Source organism: Empidonax traillii, unplaced genomic scaffold (assembly GCF_003031625.1).
Source record: "Empidonax traillii isolate 1590-97213 ecotype Southwest subspecies unplaced genomic scaffold, ASM303162v1 scaffold195:size1760703, whole genome shotgun sequence".
Classification (NCBI taxonomy): domain Eukaryota; kingdom Metazoa; phylum Chordata; class Aves; order Passeriformes; family Tyrannidae; genus Empidonax; species Empidonax traillii.
Window position 1 is genome coordinate 1568445 of NW_020955388.1, and position 21740 is coordinate 1590184.

A 21740-nucleotide genomic window follows, 5' to 3' on the forward strand; every position below is an offset into this window, starting at 1 on the left:
TTAGGACTAGACAGGTTTCATAGACAGGTTGTTTTAGTATGGCAAATAGAGTTCCCAGGAGAAGGTTATAACCAGAATATCACAAGACTGACAGGATTAGGTTTGTGCAAAAATGGAGAATTCAGGAGACTAATTCAGGAGGCTAGATGTCCTTGGATGACTAGGAGACAACACAGATCAGGAATGTAATTAAACCAATTTCTGCAGGAGCCTCTCTCCCCTTAGTGCAAAATTTGCATAGGAGGATCTTCTATGGCAGGCCACAGCTCCTAACAAAGTTATCCAAAACTGGTCAGTGTGGCAATACTCTAATGTTCCTGTTCCCATGTAATCTATCTGTGACCGATGTCAGAATTGTGAAAATTGTGCAAACAGAAAGAGAGCAAGATTCTGCATGTGAAAGAGTATCATTTGCCCATCTCATCCTAGAACCAATAGCAACATTTCAAACGAAATGTAAAAAGAATTTAGGAAGTTGATTTATGGTAAGTGAAATTTCTGTGCAAAGAATACTCTTTATTTATGGAAGATTATAGTTTTGTACCACTAAGTATAAAAACTCAGAAATTATTAGACTATTAGTGGAAAAATCTGCAGTAAATTAATGGTAACCAAAGGCAGAGAATGGTTTTCGGTGTGTTTTCTGATTTCTTTTTATGGTAAAATTTCCTATATTCTTGTATGACTAATTGTGGGAATTTAATACTTCAAAAACTGAAGTTGGCACTTCACTCTTTCCTTCTGATTTTATTGCAGCTCTGAGATTTATTAAAAAAATACAAGATGCTGGTGGCCTTATTTATATCTGTCAGTACAGATAGATGACAACAATGCTTACATTATATTTTTATGCTTTGCTTTGCTAGTGGATTCCATTATCACAGCAATGCATCTAAACTTTCTGCAGTGATGATCTTTCAACCACCCAGATACTAAGAGAAAACACATGTGGATGAAAGAAGTTGTGTCTCATTTATGGATTAGGCAGTGACTGGTTTCAGTAAGCTGTCAGAAAAATTCACTGAGATGGACAAACTATTTTATCACGTACAGGAATGATTGCGCACAGCTTGAGGTCCAGATGGATTTTGTTAAATTTGTTATATTGAAAGAGCACCCTGGTTTTCCTAGGAACGTAAACAAAGTTAGGTAGCTGATTTCTAACGGCAGTTGCACATATAACTACTGCAAGGAACTAGGTTTCATGTTGCCTACTGCTCAGAAGTTCTAGAAAAAAAATTAAGAATATTGAACACAAGCTTGTGCTGTGTGAAATACAGTAATGCAAATGTAATGGTTGTGATTATGAATTGAAATAGATCCGTGTCAGAATACTGCCAATCTGTATAGCAATCTTGGTTACAGCACTCTCAGTTTAGAAAAAGGCCTTCGTTTCAGTATTCTTGAGGTTTAAAATATTATTGCAGCACGCTACACCAAGTTCATTGCACTAACATAGACTAAAAACCAATAAGTGTACATATTTGTGTGTCTTTCTTGGTTTTAATGGATAGGAAGGTGATATAACAAGTCTCTTCGCTGTCCTTAGCTCTTGCCATTGCTAGTCACTTGGTTTTGGTGAGAGGAAACACATAGGTAGTTCCCGCTTTTCCCACTACAGAATCATTATTTGATGACTGAAAAGGAGAAAAATTAGGTATATGTGTATTTCTTCTTTCTGTTTTCTGTTTTCTAGTAAGGGTCTAAGCTAAGAAAGAGCTATTAGGGTTACTTTTTGATGGTGGCAAATAACTAACCTTTCTAATAACCTTCATACAGAAAAGACATAACAATGCAATAGTAAGGGTGTATTTCTGACATACTACTTCCCTGTAGCCCATCCTCTCTAAGATAAGAAGATATCTAATAATATTTCTTAAGCTTAAAATAAGGGATGAAAAGGGTGTTTCAAAGTGATGTTCAGGTTCTAAAACACAAAGGTTTTTTCTATAGTTATATCATATTCTAGCACACTATAGCATGCCTATGTTAGAAATAAAAAAAAAAATAAATAGAAAATAAAAACATGTAAACCAGAAATCATTTTTATTCTCTCAATAACATTGCATATTTTTTTAAGCTTTTCATCTCCTGTTTGACCATTTTACTACCAATCTTTCACAAACTGCTTGTATTTTTTACCTTCTTACATACTCCTGTCAGCTGGATCCTTAAAACTTGTCCTTTACTGTTTGGTACCTCCCCTTGTGCATAATTTCAGACAGTTCTTTCTCTTTGCAAACTACCTGATGTTTGTTTGAACGTTTTATTTAGGAACCTGTGATATGTAGTTACATTGATTTCTACTGTTTATAAATTACCTGTGCCATTTGCTCAAGAACAATATTTTTTTCTGTGCTGCTTGGTCTGTTTGTGTTTCCAAACACAACTGTCAACTTTTCTTATTGTCTGTTCTTACAGTTTTCAAAAGAGTGTTTTTAATCCATTTAGTGGCAATTCTCATTTTGTAAGTTTCAGATATTCTCATTGTCTGGCGTGTGTCACCCTTGACACTCATTACTTTTTATATGTCAGTTTTGATGCAGTTTGGCCATAATTTTTACTGTTGCTAGTCCTGATCATGTAGAAATTAATGAGAAGTGTTTTAGTCGTCCTTGTAGCACTTGAATCCAACCTTTTATATAATTCCTTTTGAAGGAATAGAAACTTTATAATGGAGTTATTTTTCCTTCAGACATTCTTTGTTGCTCTACCCACGCTCTCCATTGAGATTCATCAATTCTTATCATTCTCTGAAATCAAATGTCCATGCATTTATTCTTTTCCCAGATCTGCCACCTATTTAATTCTGATGTCTTACGAACATCTGAGCTTGCCTATCATTATTTGTATATGGCAAATTAAATTTAAATACAAGTAAAGTGCAATGGGAGCCATACTGAATTATTGCAGTCTTCTCTCTTTCTTTTGCCGTATTATTCCTATTTACCTATTTTGCAGTAAAATATTCTATCTTTGTTCTATTTATTCCTTAATAGAATCCTTGATACCAATGTGTGGCTCAGTCTTTTTCTTGCTGCATTCTTACATTCGTTCAAGTCATAGTTTTATGACTTGTTTCTACTGCTACTTTCTTTGCTTCTGTCAGTTCTTTTTGTCAACTGTTATCTCTTAATATTTTCACAGACTGTGAAACAAATTTGATGCTCTACACATTGTTGTTTTGCAGGTGTCAGTTAATGAAATAACATTACATACAGCAGCTGCTGTAGAGGAGACGACTTTCTCTCTTAATTTACAAAAAAAACCCCATCCAAACTAAAAATCCACACACTTCCAAAGAAGCACAGGCAGTGCTGTTTATGACAATTATTACCCATGGAAAATGAATTAAAATAGAAGTGGGGGAAAAAAAGAGGGATTTTTTTATATTTAAAGTTCACCACACAAGAATATATTTGTGTTTTGAAAATGCTTATGGGAACATAGCTGAAATGTTGGTAGAATCTCTTGTATTTTCTTTATATTGCAAAGCTCTTTACTATTTTAGAGTGAATGGGGAGATCAAACAAAATGCTCATAAATGTATTTTAATACAGTCAATAGAAACAGACTTAACTATGTGATAATTGTTTGACTGATGCAGGTTTATAGGAATCCCAGCCATACTTTAGGATGTGTTAGAAAAGTGGATTTTTTGGAAATCTTTGCAAAGATTCAAGAGGCAATTCAAGTAGTTTTGAAGAGGTACCATCATCAGGGTCTCTGGCACATCCTTTTTCATTCCCTCTAGGAGAAAACTTTATTACAGTGTTATTCTATCAAATTGTAAAACAGAATAGTGGCATGTGATTCTGTGCAGATCCTCTGATATAATTTTGTTCTAGTGCAAGATTATAAATGATATGGAGATGAGGTACATAGAAAGGTACAACTGGTCCCTAAGGGCTTAGTCCTGGTTCTGGCAGCACGATGTTATCCACTTGGCCGAGTTGTTCAGGGAAAAATAGTGGATTTTAAAAGATTGCATTTTAGGTGTGCTACAGATCAGGTTAAGCCCAGTAGCTAACTAGCACAGTGTCCTAAACCACAGTACACAGTTATTGCTTTATATCCATTTTGTTTCTTTAATGTTGCAGTTTGTATACTCTTTCATTAAATGCTGCAGAATACCTGTAAGTACAAATACCTGGGACCACGATGGGAAAGCTATGATCATTGTGGCAGAAGATTCATTCTTATTGCAAGTCTCTGTATTCTTCAAGAACATAAATACTGATGCAAAATTGGTTTATGCACATTTTGGTTTATGAATTGTGAACAATAAAAAAACATTGAAAACATGATTTTGCTTGTACCTCCAAGCATGAATCAGTTAAAGACAGACTTCTTGTATAAGATGCAAGAAGATCAAAGAGTGCAAAGGAGATATGTCCATCTACTTTAGAACAGATGACAGGGTCTGAACTAGAACTGCCTGCACCACAGATATTTTCTCTTGTAAATGAAAAAATAAATGTGTATTTATGTGTTAGATATATATAGATAGTTTACACCTATAAAATATAGATATATGTATAAAATACACATTCATATATAACATTTATATATAAATAAATAGCATTTATAAATAAATATGTATAGATATAGATATATGTAGATATAACTATTAATATGCATAGATATAGCCATATATTAAGTCACCAAGACAGGGCTAAAAGGGAAAAGAAATGTCTGGAAAATATTGTTTGTGTGAAAAATCAAGTTTTTGGGTTTCTTCCTTAGAGTTCTTTACCTGTCCATTTGAGGAATTAGTGATCTTTTACCTGTCCAAACTGTTTCGTATGGTGAGGAGCCTTGAAACTTCTGTTTTCTGTGGTGTCTCTCCAGGCACACTTGGGATGTGGAGTTAGGTATACCTTAGAATACTATCTCTTGTTCTTTTTGCCAGACAAGATGATGGCCAGCCAAGAAGAAAAGAACAAGTTTTTTTAATTGAGACCTTCCAGGGAAATTTTTACACTGACAATGCATTCTCTTTAAACTAGTCTTTACAGAGAATTTTTCTAATACAAAAGTCTTGAACAGTTCTAGAGTGCAGCCACACTAGTGATATAAATGCACTTTATAAGATCAACAGCATATAAAAATTCAAATATGCCCGTGAGGAAGAAAGATTTTGATAATATACTACAAACCCCTATTTCTTTTTCTAATTTTAACACTTCACATAGCTGGCATTTTAGAACCACCAAGTGACTCTTAACATTATAGAAAAATGACAGTGTGATGTAACATGATCCTTTTGATCCTTTGGAGGACTAAATAAAAAGTAGATGATATTCAGGATGAAAATGCATGGGTTACTTTTTGAAGAAGGAGGTTAAAATATTTTCAGCTTGATTTATGCTCCATTCAGGTTTATAGAAGCTCTGTCCTTCAGTTTTATGTGCTTTACACTCACTTTCAAGGACCTTTGACAACCCTTTCCATGAAGAAATTTTTCCTAGTATCCAATCTAAACCTCCCCTGGGGCAACCTAACCCCATTTCCTCTTGTCCAATCACTTGTCACCTGGGTGAAGGGACCAACCCCTCCCCTCCTTTCGAGTAGTTGTAAAGAGCAAAAAGGCCCCCCTGAACCTTCAGACTAAACAACCCCAACTCCCTCATCCACTCCTCGTCAGGCTGGTGCTCCAGACCCTTCATCAGCTTCACTGCACTTCTCTGGACACATCCCAGCACCATAATATCCTTCTGGTGGTGAAGAGCCCAAAACTGAGAATAGGACTTGAGGTGCAGCCTCAGCAGAGCTGAGTACAGGGAGACAATCACTGCCCTGGTCCTTCTGACCATACTCTTTCTGATACAGGCCAGGATGCCACTGACCTTCTTGGCCATCTGGGCACACTGATGGCTCGTGTTCCGATGCTATTGACCAGCACCACTAGGTCTTTTCCTCCAGGCCTCTTTCCAGTCACTCTTTTCGAAGTCTATAGTGTTGTATGGGGGTTTTGTGACTAACTGCAGGACACAGTTCTCCTTGTTCTTATTTGCCAATTTTTGTTGAATATTTCACTTTACTTTCAGTGGAAGGGCATTTAAGATCCTTTAGTATTGTAGCTGATATTGGTTTCCTAGTTTTGCCTACACCTTTTAGGACCCTTTTTAGAACCCTGTCCTGTCTGCAAATGAATGACCTCCATCAGTTCCCTTTTATGATGGAACATGGTGCATAGCTCACCAGAGCAACTTACTGTGCCACACGGCCTTGTGGTGTAATGCAGAGTCCTGATTTCTGCAACCAGTCAGCACAGTACAGTTGTGATGTTCTCCATCAGCTCCTTAGGGTCAATAACATCACCATCTCTTCTTGATACTGCCTCAGCTACCTATGTGCTGAACTGCCTTTCTGGGAGGTCTCAGGATGTTTATTCCATTTTTTTTCAGCATTTAACCACGGGACCAGCAATAGGAAGTACCCATTGTAACCATATCACATCTTCTGTGTTGACTAGTGTTTCCCTGGTTTGTAAGATGAAATGTTGATGATTTCCACCTAGAAGCTAGTTTGCAGAGTCCTGATGATTTCTAAGGACTTGGTATCAGATGTGTATATGCCATCTTACCTGTTTTGAAGAGGATTTGCTCTTCTTCCCTGTTAGGCAGTAGCTCTGGGACCAGCAGGTTTTCCTGAAGGCTCTGCAGTCAGGGTCGGTCTCCTCTGTAGTTTGTGTGTCCCCTTCCTGCCATTGCGCTGTGGCTGTGCTTTGCAGGTGACTGCTGTGACTCCTCTAAGGAGTCCAAGCTCTGACCACACTGCAGAAAACTGCTGGTAGGAGTATTATGGCAGTGGAAAGGGTCTTGGTAGCCAACAGCTGACAACCAGAGGCTTTCAAAATTCCCCTTTTCAGCCCTCTGACAAATAAATCCTTCCTTGTCCTAAATGCTGTAGATTTAAACCACTATTGCTTAACAGACCAGACAGTTATTTGCTCCTTTATTGCAGATATATTTTTATTATATGATTGTGTGGACTTGTAAGCATAAAACATAACTGATTTAAGCAAAATAGGTTTATTTTCCTGATTGACAGATTTTACCCGTAGATAGTTATGTGGTAGGACAGAGGACAGTGGGTAAATATTTGTATATATAAATGTGGCTGGGCTAAAGTCTATTCTGCAACTCTGTTGCAGTTCACATCTGTAAAAGCGGGGCCAGCAGCTGGGAAACAGGTGTCTGTGCAAAGCTTTAATGGGCCCAGCACATCCAGTCTTGACTGAGGAGGAAAACCCAAGTCATTAGGAACTTGATGCACATGGTTTATGAGCTGTTAAATTTCTCTTTTTCCCTTTCTTTTGTCACATTACTTTGGAAATTAAATTTAGTCAGCCACAGTGGAAATCATGCTTTACAAATCATGCTTTACTGACATGCTTTACTGACATGCATTTACTGAGACTTTCATCAGTGCCTTTCAAGCCTATCTGGAAAGTTTGAAAGCAGTCTATAGGATGGTGTTTCATGAATTTGCTAGTGAATGGAGTTCCAAGCAACAAACACAGAGGGAAAGCATTCTAGTAAACATTTCTAGATAGGCATTCCATGTATTTAATACTATTAAAAAGTCTTCAGACTAGCTTATCAACACTGAGATTAAGTTATTTGATCTTTCCAGTTACTTTGAAATGTTTTGTTTGAGGTAGAAAAGCTACAATAAACTACTTTGGCACTGCATCCTATTCATTCTGTTTTTCCATCTCACTGTCTGTGTTGATTGTACTGTGTATCATTTTACCTTTTACAACATAATGCACTAAGGTTTTATTTGACACACTATTTTTCTCACAAACTTCTTGTTTTAATCAACACAGATAGCCAGCTATCCATTTCTAGATTTCTTAATTTTAGATATGTTGACAAAAAGAGTGGAAGATCTCATCAAAAGGTGAGCTATTATGCCAGGCACAAATGTAGCCATTTCAGCAAAACAACCTATCTCACATTTGCATCATAAGTCCAGACATTACTAAGAAAAATAGCTCTAAGTGAAATATCATTCAATATACTAAAAACTAGATAGATAAAAATACATTAACTGTAATTATTCTGATATTATTGTCATATCATTATAATAAATTTTAATATCCACAGAAGTTATGTTCCTATAAAAAAGCAATTTGTCAGAATTACTGTGAAGATATATGTCAGAGAATTGAATGCCGCTTTTATATATTGAATGATTCCTTTTTGCCCCCTTAAGACTGAAGTACTCTCCTTTTTTTTTCTAATACATGTGCCATTTGTAATTGACAGGAATAGAGGCAATACTGAACCCTTTATTGGGGTTTAATTTCTAAAGTAACAATAATCACGCAGCCCATTCATATCTCACATTATCCCTTGGTTTGTACCTACCCCTAGCCCCTCTTCAGGACTTCTGTGCTAATACAAGACCTTTCTCACTTGATGACTTTTCCCATCTGCTCTATACTCAGGCTGTCTGCTTCAGTGGACTAGCAGAAATTGCTTAACACTGTTCTGGTACACTCCAGACCACCAGGTGCATCTTATATGTGCTTCCAGTCTGTAAAGCTGGGACTAGAGCACTGTGGCTTCTGCTGCTACTCAGAAGAAGTGGTGAAAGATGTAGAATTCTGAGAGACAAATTAAACCTATGACTATCAGTTTCTGCTGACTCAGTTATCCATCACGTCCTTAATAATTTAAGGAATTTTAGGTTGTGACTGCACCTGGGTTAGGCATCTGTCTACATCCTTGGGCTATGTGGATCCCAAAGGATGCACATGTTTATAAAAACTGAAATTACCTGACAGAAGGTTGTACCTTGGCCATTCATTTGACACATCCCCTATGCAAATGTCTAAAAGATTAGAGCAATAAATTTTCTGTCTAGTAATGCCAGGTTATTGCTTGTCAAAAGGAACATACAGGTTTTAGCCCTCTATAGCAGACAGAATGTCTTCTGTTGCAGGAATACTACTTGGATGCCTTAATAGACAAAGGTGCATTTTCCTATGGAGTTTCACAGTGAGTCTAAGCACACGTCAGGACTTGCCTAGTGCAGCCTCTGATTCATTGCCTGGATAAGGCATCACATGCATGACCTGTGCTGCTGTAACAATAATTAAAATTATGACGTGATGCTTCTTCCATATAGCTCTACTGTCAGAAGGGTAACTTTGCTTTAGCGGGAATTTTTCTGAGTCCGTGTTGAATTTGGTATGGCAAATCTGTTCCTAACAGCCACTCTGTGAACCTGGTCAGGTTGCTGGAGAGACTAGTAGGTGTGTATTTGTGCTTAGTGCTTTTCATGGATTAAAAAAAAAAAAGGACAAAGGTGCATTCTGTGTGAATTTAGCTAGACTTCAGTAATTCAGACACTATGGAAGTTTGACCATTTTGTCTATTCATAAGATAATTTCTAGCAAATGAGACACGTTATAACAATATCCATTATTTCATAATCTATTCATTGCATCTGTCATGAAAATCTGCATGTTTACATTATTTCATATTGTTGCCAGTTAATTTATGTTTTCTATCTGTGTTCAATTTGCATTCATTAACTCACAGTTTGCTGGTAAGTGTGTTCTTTCTATACATATTCAAAGAAATCTTTAATTCAATTTCTCTGTTTCTTCTCATACAGTCTCACAGCCAGATATGCAACTCAGTCTAATCACAGTGGAATTGCAACCAGTCAAAAAAAGGCTTCTAGGTCAGTTAAATATCTCTAATTTATTGCTTGTAAGTGGTACCCAAGCAAGTATATGCCCACTGATATTTTATCCTTTGAATTTAAGCAGACACTACAATGTGTTATTTTTGTTATGTGTGCAAGCTTTACAGTGATGAGCTTTGCCACAGAAAAGCCTTGTATTAATTGACTTTTGGCCATTTGGCTGATTTGTACTGTATACTAGCAATATTTCTGGTTGTTATGTACCCTGCATCTTTGTATCCTGCATGTGAAATATTGGATGTGAAGGATTAGTTGATGATTTTAGTGCTCTGTACTCTCTGGCTCAAATCCTGACTTTAGTCGTGAGTGAAAAGAAGTTTGGGAGTCCATTCCAGTTCCCCCTAGATATTTTGCATGTATAGCAAACGCACCTGAAAGGTCAAGTTCACTGAGCCAAGTTTACTCAGAAGCAAAATAGAGCAGAAAAAAAAGAATTCATTCCAAGACTTCTGCTCCAACAAGAGTAGCCCGCACACAGTCCCCACGAATTAGATGCTTTGTTTTGGTAGTGAATTTGACATAGCTGTGTGTAGGAGCTGATGTGTTTCAGATTTCATCTGTAATTCCACGAGCACTAAAATCTACAAGCCAGATTGCAGAAGAAAGAAGCTGAGGTCTGAAGCTTACTCTTGTTTCTCGCTTTTTTTTTTTTTTTTTCTTCTGGGGGGGAGGGAATAATTAATGTGTTCATTAATTATACCTTTGCTGTACAGTTCATTGGTGAGACCAATGAACTCTAAATTGCATAATCTACAATAAAGATTGAATTTTGCACTGTACAACACTAACACAATTTGAGTGGCTGGTGATAGCTTGAAATGAGCTATTCCATGGTCCAGTTGCTTTGCACCTGCATTTGTAGGTCTTCATTTTCCTTATTGCTGATGCTCCTGTCTTGTCCACATTCAACTTGTCAAGGTTAACAGTCTTATTGTCTAATACTTTAAATCTGTGGCAGTGTTTCCGAAGCCTGTTCAGAGGTATGTGACTTGTCCCTTATTTGTTATACTCTTCTTTGCATTTCCTTAGCTGCTTAACATGATTCTGCAAGAACAATTTAAAACCTGAATTCAATTTAAAAAGTCATCAAATGAGGTAAACTGGAAAGTGTGTAGAGCAAATGACCTCATGTATAATGTGCTTACTGTGGCAAGTTCTCGAATTCTGGCATGCAGAATATATGCAGAACTATTTTATATTTTAACAGAACAGATGATTTTCCAGTGTTGCACATGCCTTTTCATTGCTTTTTTCATTACCTTTGACAAACGATCTCAGGGCTCTTACTGCCTGTCAAATTAGGGTAATGAGAAGGAGCAAATGGATTTTTAAGTTTGTTTTAGTGCATTCTTCAGGGAACAGAAGATCACTTGAATTCATGGGTCACGGTAAAGGTTAGCATGCGTACAGCTGCAGAGCAGAGACAGTCTGCTCTGGGCTGGGCTCAGAGACTAGCAGGGCAGGCTGGCGGCCAGAATGAGCCATAAAAATAATGAATGGATTAGCTCTCTGAGGCTTAAACTGGTAAAGAAAGAGAACATGGAGCTGTTTGCATATGTTTGCTAATGAAAATAAAATTATTCGAACATTGCTGTTATGCCAGTGTAATTAACAAACAAAAAGTTTGCAAGAAATCATATGTTTTGTACTTCTTTGTAATGTGATTTTTTTCCTCCCTTCTCATGCTGCTCTTTCATAATAGTGAAACTACCAGAATTAGATAACTAGTATAGTTTGTATTGCCATGATTAAAATCATCATGTCATTCCAGGAAGAGAGAAACAGAAGAGAGATGCTCTTCTCCTATGGCTGATTCAAGCAACTAATTTTGTCTAATAAATAGCATAATAGTGTTATCTGTCTAAGAAATAACAAAACTGGAAAGGAGTGCCCAAAAAGATGCTGCAGAAAGTTTGAAGCATGTACTAGGGAATCTTACATCAGAAAACAGATGTGGGCAGAAAAAAATACATGCCAGGAACAAGAGTCTATGTTTTTTCCCTTAGCATAGCCACACGGTAAGATTCAGATGGTGGCAGCAAATACTAAGAAATGAACTGTATAGTCTACTCTATATACTTCTATATAAAAGGTATAAATGCATCTGTAGTATCTAGATAAAATATGTATTTTCAATATTTTTCATTTATAATATTAAGGTGGGAGCACTTTAGTGAATAGGCCTCTGAAAAATAACTGATAAGGGTAACTAAAAAAAAGCTTTTATGCTAAACACAACTTTGAGACATTTATTAGAGTAAGCGATATGAAATATTTCTCAACTATGTATTGTTGTGCTTTCTAATCTATTTCTGCAACATTTGCTCTTCAAATGTGACAGATTTTAATAAAGTTTGATATTACACTTTAATATTTTTCAGGGTGAATCTGTTTTAGCAATGTTAATGGCAAATGCAAAGCACCTTCTTACATGTCTTGTGACTCTATAAAGCGTCTTTTTCCCTTTTGTGTGCATAAGGATGAGCTTTTATTTTCATTTGTGGAGTCTAACTAATTTGAATCCTCCTGTTCATTGTTGCTTACCTGGATTCATTGTTTTCAGTTGTTGGTTTTGAATTCTGGTCTGATATTTGCATACTATCTCCACTATATGTTGCATTACATAAAATGAAGTGATTTCTTATTGTACCATTCCAGGCTTCCAGGACCCTCACGAGTGCCAGCTGCAGGCAGCAGTACCAAAGTCCAGGGAGCTTCCAATTTAAATCGGAGAAGTCAGAGCTTTAACAGCATTGACAAAAACAAGCCCCCACAATATGCAAATGGAAATGAAAAAGGTAAGCGATTAGAAGTTACTAAGTTGACTCTATATAAACAACAAGAACGAAAAAAAAAACAAACATCCACAAGGGTCAAAGAAGTGAATGTAGTGTTTAGACTTGACAAGGAAGACCTATGGAAATTGGGGCATGAATTAGGACTTGTGGTTCAGTTGGGATTAAAGTTCAGAAATAAAAACTTGCAAGATGTTATAATTGTATTTTATCCCTCTTTGACAGAAATATGATTGGGTGATTTTTCTAAAGTAAAAAGGAATCCATACTGGATGCCTATAATCTTGTTCCATGTTCAAGTCTACTCATACTCAAAGGAAGACTGCCATAATTTTCAGGGGACTTTGCACCTTAGGCTCTAATGAATAAGAATCAGAATATTGTATTTCCATCAGAATGATACATTCTTTAAGAACCTTACCTACTGTGGAAATTAGGTTTAGTGAAATTTTGCAGGGATTTGGATTCAGTGTTCATGTTTTACTGTCTCCTTTCAGTATGAGCTTCCATTACAACAACATACTGGGTTCCCTGGGTCCTTCTATTTCTCTCACTGTGCTGCTGTTTCCCTGGAAAATGTGCCTCTTCAGGCTTTATCTCAGAAAGAATAATGTAAAAATTCAGCTTTCTGAGTTGTGTAACTGATCTGTCCCCTTCCTCCCCTTCTTTCTCCCTTTGTGTAATGAACAGCATTTTATTCATATCTCTGGGTTAGAATACAGTTGAAAATGATACAATATACATAGTACCCATTTGCATCCTTGGGGTCTGTGGGAGGAACAAGTATGCAGTGAATGTTCTTCATCCAAGCAATAGGCAGCTATCCAGATTTTTTTTACAAAACTCTGATGAACACACTTTGCCCCTAGCTGTATCTGAAGATATAAAACCATCCTTTCAATAGTTATTTCTTTATTTTTACTATCAGCGTTGAATGTTTCAGATAGTTCTATAGTGGGTTTTATTTTACCAAGGATTTGTTTGTGTCACGACATCCAGGCTAAAACTAGAAAGAGGTCAGAGTGAAAACTGAGCAGACACTGTATAGTTCACAAATAAAATAGGGAATTTATGAAGTAGGAGATGTGGCTGCTTAAGTGAAGGTATGTACACCAGTTTAGGTTTTAGAATTTCTTTATAATGTTAACATGTTTGCTACTGAAATATGTGAGAGTGAAATGATTCAAGGTGAGACATGCTTGTAGCTATTGATATTCTTAGCTCATTACTTGGAAACTGTCTTTTTATTGCTAAGGTTTACATTGCATTGCACATTTATGTGGCTTTTGCATGATGGATTTCTTTACTTTCTTATTTCTTTACAGAGGAGAATGAGAATCTTGGTGAGATTTTTGTAGTGAAGTTATCACTTGCAAGAGGATAAAGGGTTTCTTTTTTGTCTATAATAATTCAATTCATTTTACAGGATATAGAAGATGTAATGTTGCTTAACTAAGGAATACTATATTTGAGATGTTTCCATCTGCTCTTTTTTTTTTTCCTGTCAAAACAGGCAAATGGATAGAAAAACATTGATTTTACATGATAATTAAAGCCAAATAAAAGTCTCTTTTGGGATATAAAGCAGAAGTTCTTTAGATAAAATGACTGCTGTGAGTACAAGGATAGCAAAGTGATATTTTTTTGTAATATCCTAAAAGAACAGGAGAACCTGTGTTTGAGTACACCATGCTGCTACTTTGCCTGAAGAGAAAAACAACTGAACCAGGCTATATTTTAAATTTAGTTATTATAGTGACTAATTTTTGAATATTACAATGAAATTTCCCAGTAGTCTTTTGATATTTTTTAAGTATTTGAGGATGTTCTGTAACCTGAGATCTTTGAAGAATTTGTTTAGAGACAAACTTGAACCCTCCCAGTAGTAATAATATAAAAAAACCCCAAAACCTTTACAATAAAAAAAGTGTCACCATACGTTGATAAACTGATTTTTCCTTACAGTGCAGCACACATAATAGACCTTATATTTTCAAGTTTACTTCTGATGCAGATGCTTGGAGCAAGATAACTTCACAGCTTCCACTAAATAGAGACATAGTCCATATACTCCGATTTCTGAGATATAGATCGTATAGTAAATAATTAGTAAATAGTTTGTAATTCTTCATTAGTGTTGCATAGACTGAAGCAGAAAAAGAGATGATTTGTGCTAAGTAAATAGCCATTAGATGTTGAGACTTCCAAAGCTCTTCAAGGGCAGACCACTGTTGTTACATTTTTCTCTTCTGTATACTCACCAGTATGTGCTATAAGGACACCTCAGAAAATATATACAGCATAAGGTTGGTAGTTTGTTTTTTGTTTGTTTTGTTTTGTTTTTAATCCACTTATATGTAGTATTTGAATTTCATTCATGTATAGCATTGTTTCCAACTCAGTCACAGTGGGGAGTGGATATGTAATCACAGTTATAGGAGACCTGAACGTGATCCAAAATAAGGTGTGATATATGCCTTTATTTAATACTTTATATATTAGTATAATTAGTATATAAATATACTAATTTATTTAGTCTCTCATTAATATTACCTTCTTTGAATGTTGCCTAAGGAGTAGTTCAGCACAGGAGGAAACCTAGTGCCCTTGAGCGAATGCAAGTTTACTCTTTACTGGGCAGAGCCCAGTTTTCAGTGACAGACAATGCATAGGTAACTGTGTGTAAATCTGTTTAAGTCAGAAACATAGAATGCACCAAAACATTAAAAAAGCTTCAAGTAATGCATTTTTGCTGGGGGTGAAATAGATCTTTTAATTCCACCTATTCAAACATACAGACAGGTTCTCAATATTTCTTGAGAGCATGTAGCACATATTCTTTGCAGAAATAGTAAGGATACCCTTTAAATTGAAAAATAAAAGCAAGTTAAAGTTCTCTGTAATTTTTTGTTGCTGTTTATGTTTTGTGGCATAGAGATCCAATAAATTAGCTGAAACTTGCTTGTGGAGCTTCAGTGAGGTCTTTTTTTTTTACTGTACTTTGCAGCTTACAGATCAATTTCAAAGAACATGTCTGTTTTCCAGATATGTCAGATCTATCTGCTTCCAAATTAATAACATAGAGATGGAAATAAGACTAGAAAAATGAAACTGTTTGAATAAATTAAATATTCAGAATGATAATAAGGTGGATACCCAGGGCGTTTTCAGTACAGCAAAGTGATGTTCTAATTCAAGTCACATTTTAAAAACAAATCTTTACCCCTTGGTCTTAGAAACTGTGTATCTGAGCACTTATAAGGGTCTTTATGTCATGGAGTTTAATTACCAGCTTTTCAAAATAATTTAATAATATAAAATGGTGTTTGTGTATTCTCCAAACTTGATTTTAACAGTATTAGGTTATTTTACCTATACCTATTCCACTCTGCTGGGGAACTCTATTGTCCAGTGATGCAAGTTGTTAATCCATGGCCAGTATGTAGATCTGTAGCTCATTGTGTATGTTCCTTCTGGTGCCAGTGTTTTTCCAGTTGTTCCTAGTCGTGTTCTCCTCCTGTGCTGATAAGGGCTAGCTACTTTCTCACAAACAGCCAGAAAGAGAAAGTTGAACAAGCTGAAGTGTTTTAGTCTCATGAGATAGACCTCCCATTCCTCCCAATGCCCTTATAGCAATCCCTTGTAGCTCTTGCATTTTCTACCAACCTTTTTTATTGTGAGTGACTAAAAGTGGGTAGTCTGGACATCTGCCTGATACAGAATATTTAGATTATCATACCTAACTTTGCTGTCATGACGGAGCTATTGTCACAGAGGTCATCTTCTCCAGCATCACAGAACACAGCAAAGGTCATGGATGAGAAGACAAAGGAGATAATATATTGGGTCCGAGTTCAACTCTTTACATGCCCTTTATTTGTGAAACAGCCTATAAAAAGTGAATTTGAAATGGTTATTCAGTTGTCATTTCCTTGCTGGGTTCTAGAAGAAATTTCACATTTTGCACTGAGCACCCGGGGTGTTGCTGCTGTGCTTTTACAGTGGAGGTTGGGCTGAGCTCTGAAGCACTGAGTTCTTGAGCAGAACGCAAAACAGTTTCCAGCACAAGCTGATGATGCATTCGGTTATGAGGGGTTAAGCCTGAAACAGAAGACTGTCTTCTTGATAAATTTAGTTTACAGAAATAAGTAGGTTGGGTTCGCTCTGTCTCAAAATCACCACAAGGTGGGGACAGGTTTCATGTAATGAACAGCTAAAGCCAAGCCCAACTGAATGTGCAGAAAGCAGTTAATTATGTGCAGCTTCAAGTAATGCATTTTTGCTGGGAGTGAAATAGATCTTTTAATTCCACCTATTCAAACATACAAACAGGTTCTCAATACTTCTTGAGAGCATGCAGCACATATTCTTTGCAGAAATAGTAAGGATACCCTTTAAATTGAAAAATAAAAGCAAGTTAAAGTTCTCTGTAATTTTTTGTTGCTGTTTATGTTTTGTGGCATAGAGATCCAATAAATACCAGTGGCCCCAGGAACCTATGGGGTTTTGCTATATATATGCCAGAGTAAGCTGTTGATGAAACAGTAAATACTCTTCTTTTTACATTTCCCCCCTCCCCATGAGTTTAATATTATATAGCCAGAAATATGGCAAGGCATGCGTTTTTCTTTTTAATCAGAATGCTTTTGATTTTTTTTTTATTATTTTTTGGAGTAAAACCAATAACCTTAAGCCATACAGATGTAACATAACTAATACAACAGAATGTAGTGGCATCCCACTGTTCACAAATTTTTACATGTATTCTGCATTAACTTTGAATATTCTTATCATGAACTGTTCTTCTGCAAAACTATTGGTATAGCTTAAGACCTCAATCCTCCTCTGTATTTAGGGCAAGCTTAGTGAAAGACAAGATATGTGCAAAAAGGTCCTTGTACACACCCAGTTCTGGGCTACTAGACTCTGGGGCTGATTCCTGGTATAAATTAAGGAAGCCTGAGGACTACAGGCATTTCCAACGGTTGTGGTCAGCCCCAGGCTCTTTTTCAGCATCTGAGGCTCACCAGATAATAGCAGGATGCCAACCACAATTCCTGCCTTGGTCCCAAGGGAGGGATCAACTCTGCAGCTGCCCACCAAAGGTGCTCCATGGTGTAACTTGGAGCCTGAAGAATATGCTGTAACCTCTCATGTCACAAAAAATACTCTGAAGCAACCCTTTATCAGTTAATGTTTTCTTTCCTAGAGCAGGACTCAACAGAACACCTCAACCTTCTGTGAATGAGCTAATTTACAGAATCCCAGAATCATAGGATGCATAAGGTTGGAAGGGACCATAGGTCCAATCTCCCTGCTCAAGCAGGATCATCCTAGAGCACATGGCACAAGATTGTGTCCAGACAGTTCTTGAATATCTCCAGTAAGGGAAACTCCACAAACTCTCTGGGCAATCTGTTCCAGTGTGTGGTCACCTGTACAGTAAAGAAGTTCTTCCTCATATTAAAGTAGAACTTCCTGTGCATCAGTTTCTGCTCACTGCCTCTTGTCCTATTGCTTGGCACCACCAAGAAGAACCTGACTTGACACCCTCCCTTCAGAGACTTGTATACATTGATGAGGTCCCTTCTCAGCCATCTCTTTGAGAGGCTGAACAGGCCCAAGCCTCCCAGCCTATCCTTGTAGGAGAGATGGTCCAGTCAACCATTTAGCACTGTGGGGATTGCATATCAGGCTGAGGAGCACTCAAAAGACCCTGGGCAGGTGGAATTATATGGCATCTATTGAAGATGGAGGTGATTGGCCACCTGGGACCAGTTGCTAATAGAGTTAAACTAATAAAAGATCTTACATATCTGTCATGGTACTTTTGCTCATATATTTTTAAAATAGTTTTAAACTACTTCTTCTTAATGCTATTCAGAGCAGTAAATTTTGCTGTGTTTGCCTTCTCTTTGTTAAATTAAAAACAGCTCTAGTATCAGTATGCTCAAATTCTGTCTTTCCTAAATGTATTAGTGACCTTCAGAGTTCCATAAGGGTAGTCTAATCTTTACTAGGTGGGATTGCTGTTACCACTTCATTTCTCTGGTGCTCCAGAGTAATCATGTTTAAATATTCAGATGTGTCTTGGGAATCTGAACTTTGTACAGAAGACCTTAACCCTTTCATGCCGTAGTCAGTTTTACTTAACTAGGCTAGATGACTTTTTTGAAAATCACAGCTCTTAATTCGCAGAGTTTGATTATTGCAGGAGTCTTGCTCTCATTCTTTCTGAAGATTCACTGAAGTTCCTGGATGATGTAAAGGTAGTGAATGTGCCAGAGCCATGTAAACAAGCCTTTTGTACCTACCTGAGCTATTGTTGCTGTACCCATGAAGGTGATATATCAGTGTAACTTTCTGGTACTGAAACTGGTGAAATTGCTGGTAAAACTTTTTCCCACCTTTGAAAGTTTACTGAGATAGGTTCCTGAAGTCAGCTACTAAATATTATTAACTATACTTAAAAGTAAAAAAAAAAAAAAAAAAAAAATATAATCACCTTTTTTGCTTTTGTGAATATTGATTTTATCCATTTAATTTTAGTATTAGCAATTATTAATATTTAGTCCTCCTCCTGCTGCCCAAAACTTTGGCTATCTAGCACATATTTTAATTTCACTAAACATCAAACCCATCTTTGTCTGGTTTTGTTTTTCTACCAGAATTTTAGTATTCTTTTTTCTTCAGCATCTCAGTGCTTTATATTTGTTCTTTTACTTGGAAGAATTTCTTTTTGCATATTAAAGATAAAATCTTAAATTGGATGGCTTGATTTGCATAAGGAAATGGTTGTAAGGAAGGTGTTTCCGAGGTTTAATTGAGCTCATGGAAGTACTGAACAACACCATGGTGATGGGAGGAAAGAAAAGCATTTCCCGTTAGCATGTTCCATGCCCATATAAATTGTGTTTATTATAGATCTCATGTAAGTGTGTTTTAGATGCCAGAGGAGTATATCACCTCCAAGGAGGAGATGGAAGAGTAACTATACCACTATGGTTTTTTTTCTTTTTTTTAAAGCAGATTCACCAAAAGGCCCTCACCCATCTGCAGGCATGAATGGAAATGTGCAGCATCCCACCAGCACTGGGCAGCAGCAGGTCTCTGCCATACCCTCTCCAAGTGCCAGCAAGCCTTGGCGCAGCAAATCCATGAATGTCAAACACAGCGCGACCTCTACCATGCTGTCTGTGAAGCAGCCTAGTCCCGCAACCTCCCCTACTCCAACTTCAGACAGGCTCAAGCCACCGCCTTCTGAAGGTGTGAAGCCCCCTTCATCTGGACAAAAATCTATGCTGGAAAAATTCAAGCTGGTTAATGCTAGGACTGCTCTGAGACCTCCTTTGTCACTGAGCTCAGGACCCAGTGACAGTGGGAGAGAGGATGATACCTTTTCAGAGTGTGGTGAAACCGATGTCTTAAGTGGTGGGGTGAACAGCGGCGGCTCAACAAGTAGCAGTCCTAAAGTATCACCGAAGTTAACCCCTCCTAAAGCTGGCAGCAAAAATCTCAGCAATAAAAAGTCTTTGCTACAGCCAAAGGACAAAGAGGAAAAGAACAGGGACAAAAACAAAGTTTGCACTGAGAAAGCAGTCAAGGAAGAGAAGGATCAGGTTATTGAAACATCTACAAAGAAGAGCTCAAAAATTGCAAGCTTAATCCCAAAAGGAAGCAAGACAACAGCAACCAAGAAGGAAAGTTTAATATTATCTTCTAGTGGGATCCCGAAACCTGGATCAAAGGTGCCAACAGCAAAGCAGAGCACTTCCTCCACATGCACTGGAAGTAAGGAGGTTGAAAAACTGAGGACTACAAAAGGAAACCAGTCCCAGTCAACGGCAAAATCTCAGCTTAGCGAGAAGGTTTCTCCTTCCTCTAGTCTTGCATCTTCTGAAGGGAAGGAGACAAGTGCGGGATCCTCTGCAGCTCTGTCAACCTCGATGGCTGCAAGCAGTGGCCAAGGCACAGGAAATGGTGTTGTCCAGCTTCCTCAGCAACAGCAATACAGCCACCCCAACACTGCCACAGTAGCTCCATTCATTTATAGGTAAGGTCGTGGAGGAAAATTGTTTTCATGCTACCCTTTAGGAAAAAGAACTAAAATGGATAGAGTAATGGTGGATCATGCTGTTACAGTTCTTATCTCCCAGTTTCTGTCACAGCATCACAACAGTGTTTTCATAGTATCATTTTTAAATTGATGTTACTGTGTGAAAAAATTCTTCCAAGAACTGTGAGTCTCTACCTTGTACAAAAGCAATCCACTGCAAATATTTGCCATTCAAAATTCAGGGTGTTTTCATTAGAAATACAAATCATAGGGTACATGGTTTTTGCTGCTTTTGAAAGGTCATAGCTGAGTCTGGGTTTGTAGTGTGAATATTTTTGTTAGCATTTTAAGAATCTCAGCATATATTTGCTAGTATTTGATAATATTTGCTTAAAATACACTGTTCTCTTAAAAAATCCTAAAATAAACTGCTAATGTTTTCAGAATATGTAGCAGAAATGGTAGGATATTTGAAGAAAATCCATACTCAAACTTTTATAAGTATTCAAAAATATTTCAACACTTTGGGTCGACAGAGAAGGTTGCTGTTTGCAGGTCCTTTTCCTGTTTAGTTTTTTACCTGAAATAGGTGTAGATTAATTCCATGAAGGCAGTTAATTTTTACAGGCAATAGTAACTCTTCAGATATCCAAGACTCTGGAAGAGAAGAATGAACAGTAAAATGTTTTAACATCAAACTTTGAATTCATTTTTCTGTATGATAGAGTAACTGAGGAGAAGCTGGGAGATTTCACTGTTGTACAGCTCAGAAGACAGAGTAAGTGTAGAAAGATTGACAGGCTGGTTTGAGTAATGATTTCAGATGTCAGCTGTTGGAGGGCTTTAGCTACAGTTGTGGGTAAATTTAACATCTGATAAAATGACAAACTCATTACTAAGCAAAATATACTGGCAGTTTTTGTTAGTGAGTTGTACTCTAGATAATCTTGGCTAAAGATTAAAGAAGTGGTGATGTAGGCTCTGAGGGAGTATATATATCATTGGACATAACTAAATATAGCTTCAAAACCAATCTGGATGAGTGATAAGTTCAGAAAATTTTATGGGATGAAGAAAAGGCTCAATATAGGTTATATTTATTCTAATATGCAGAGGATAGCCTCTTGAGTTTTAATTAGATCTGTTACTGGATGTACTTA

General features: G+C 36.9%; 1 protein-coding gene across 7 annotated transcripts in view; it reads left to right on the top strand.

Moving 5' to 3' along the window:
• The window catches only part of NAV3 (neuron navigator 3), a 376614-nt gene that overhangs the window by 227345 nt on the left and 127529 nt on the right, over positions 1 to 21740 (top strand). For 3 of the 7 annotated variants that reach the window (XM_027886771.1, XM_027886774.1, XM_027886769.1), the window contains exons 6-8: positions 9637 to 9705; positions 12388 to 12527; positions 19554 to 20577. In XM_027886771.1, the coding sequence (XP_027742572.1) occupies positions 9637 to 9705; positions 12388 to 12527; positions 19554 to 20577 (1233 nt within the window). Of the gene's footprint in view, positions 1 to 9636; positions 9706 to 12387; positions 12528 to 13514; positions 13628 to 19550; positions 20578 to 21740 lie in introns of those variants that run through there. The other 4 variants (XM_027886768.1, XM_027886770.1, XM_027886773.1 and 1 more) reach the window with 2 other exon arrangements.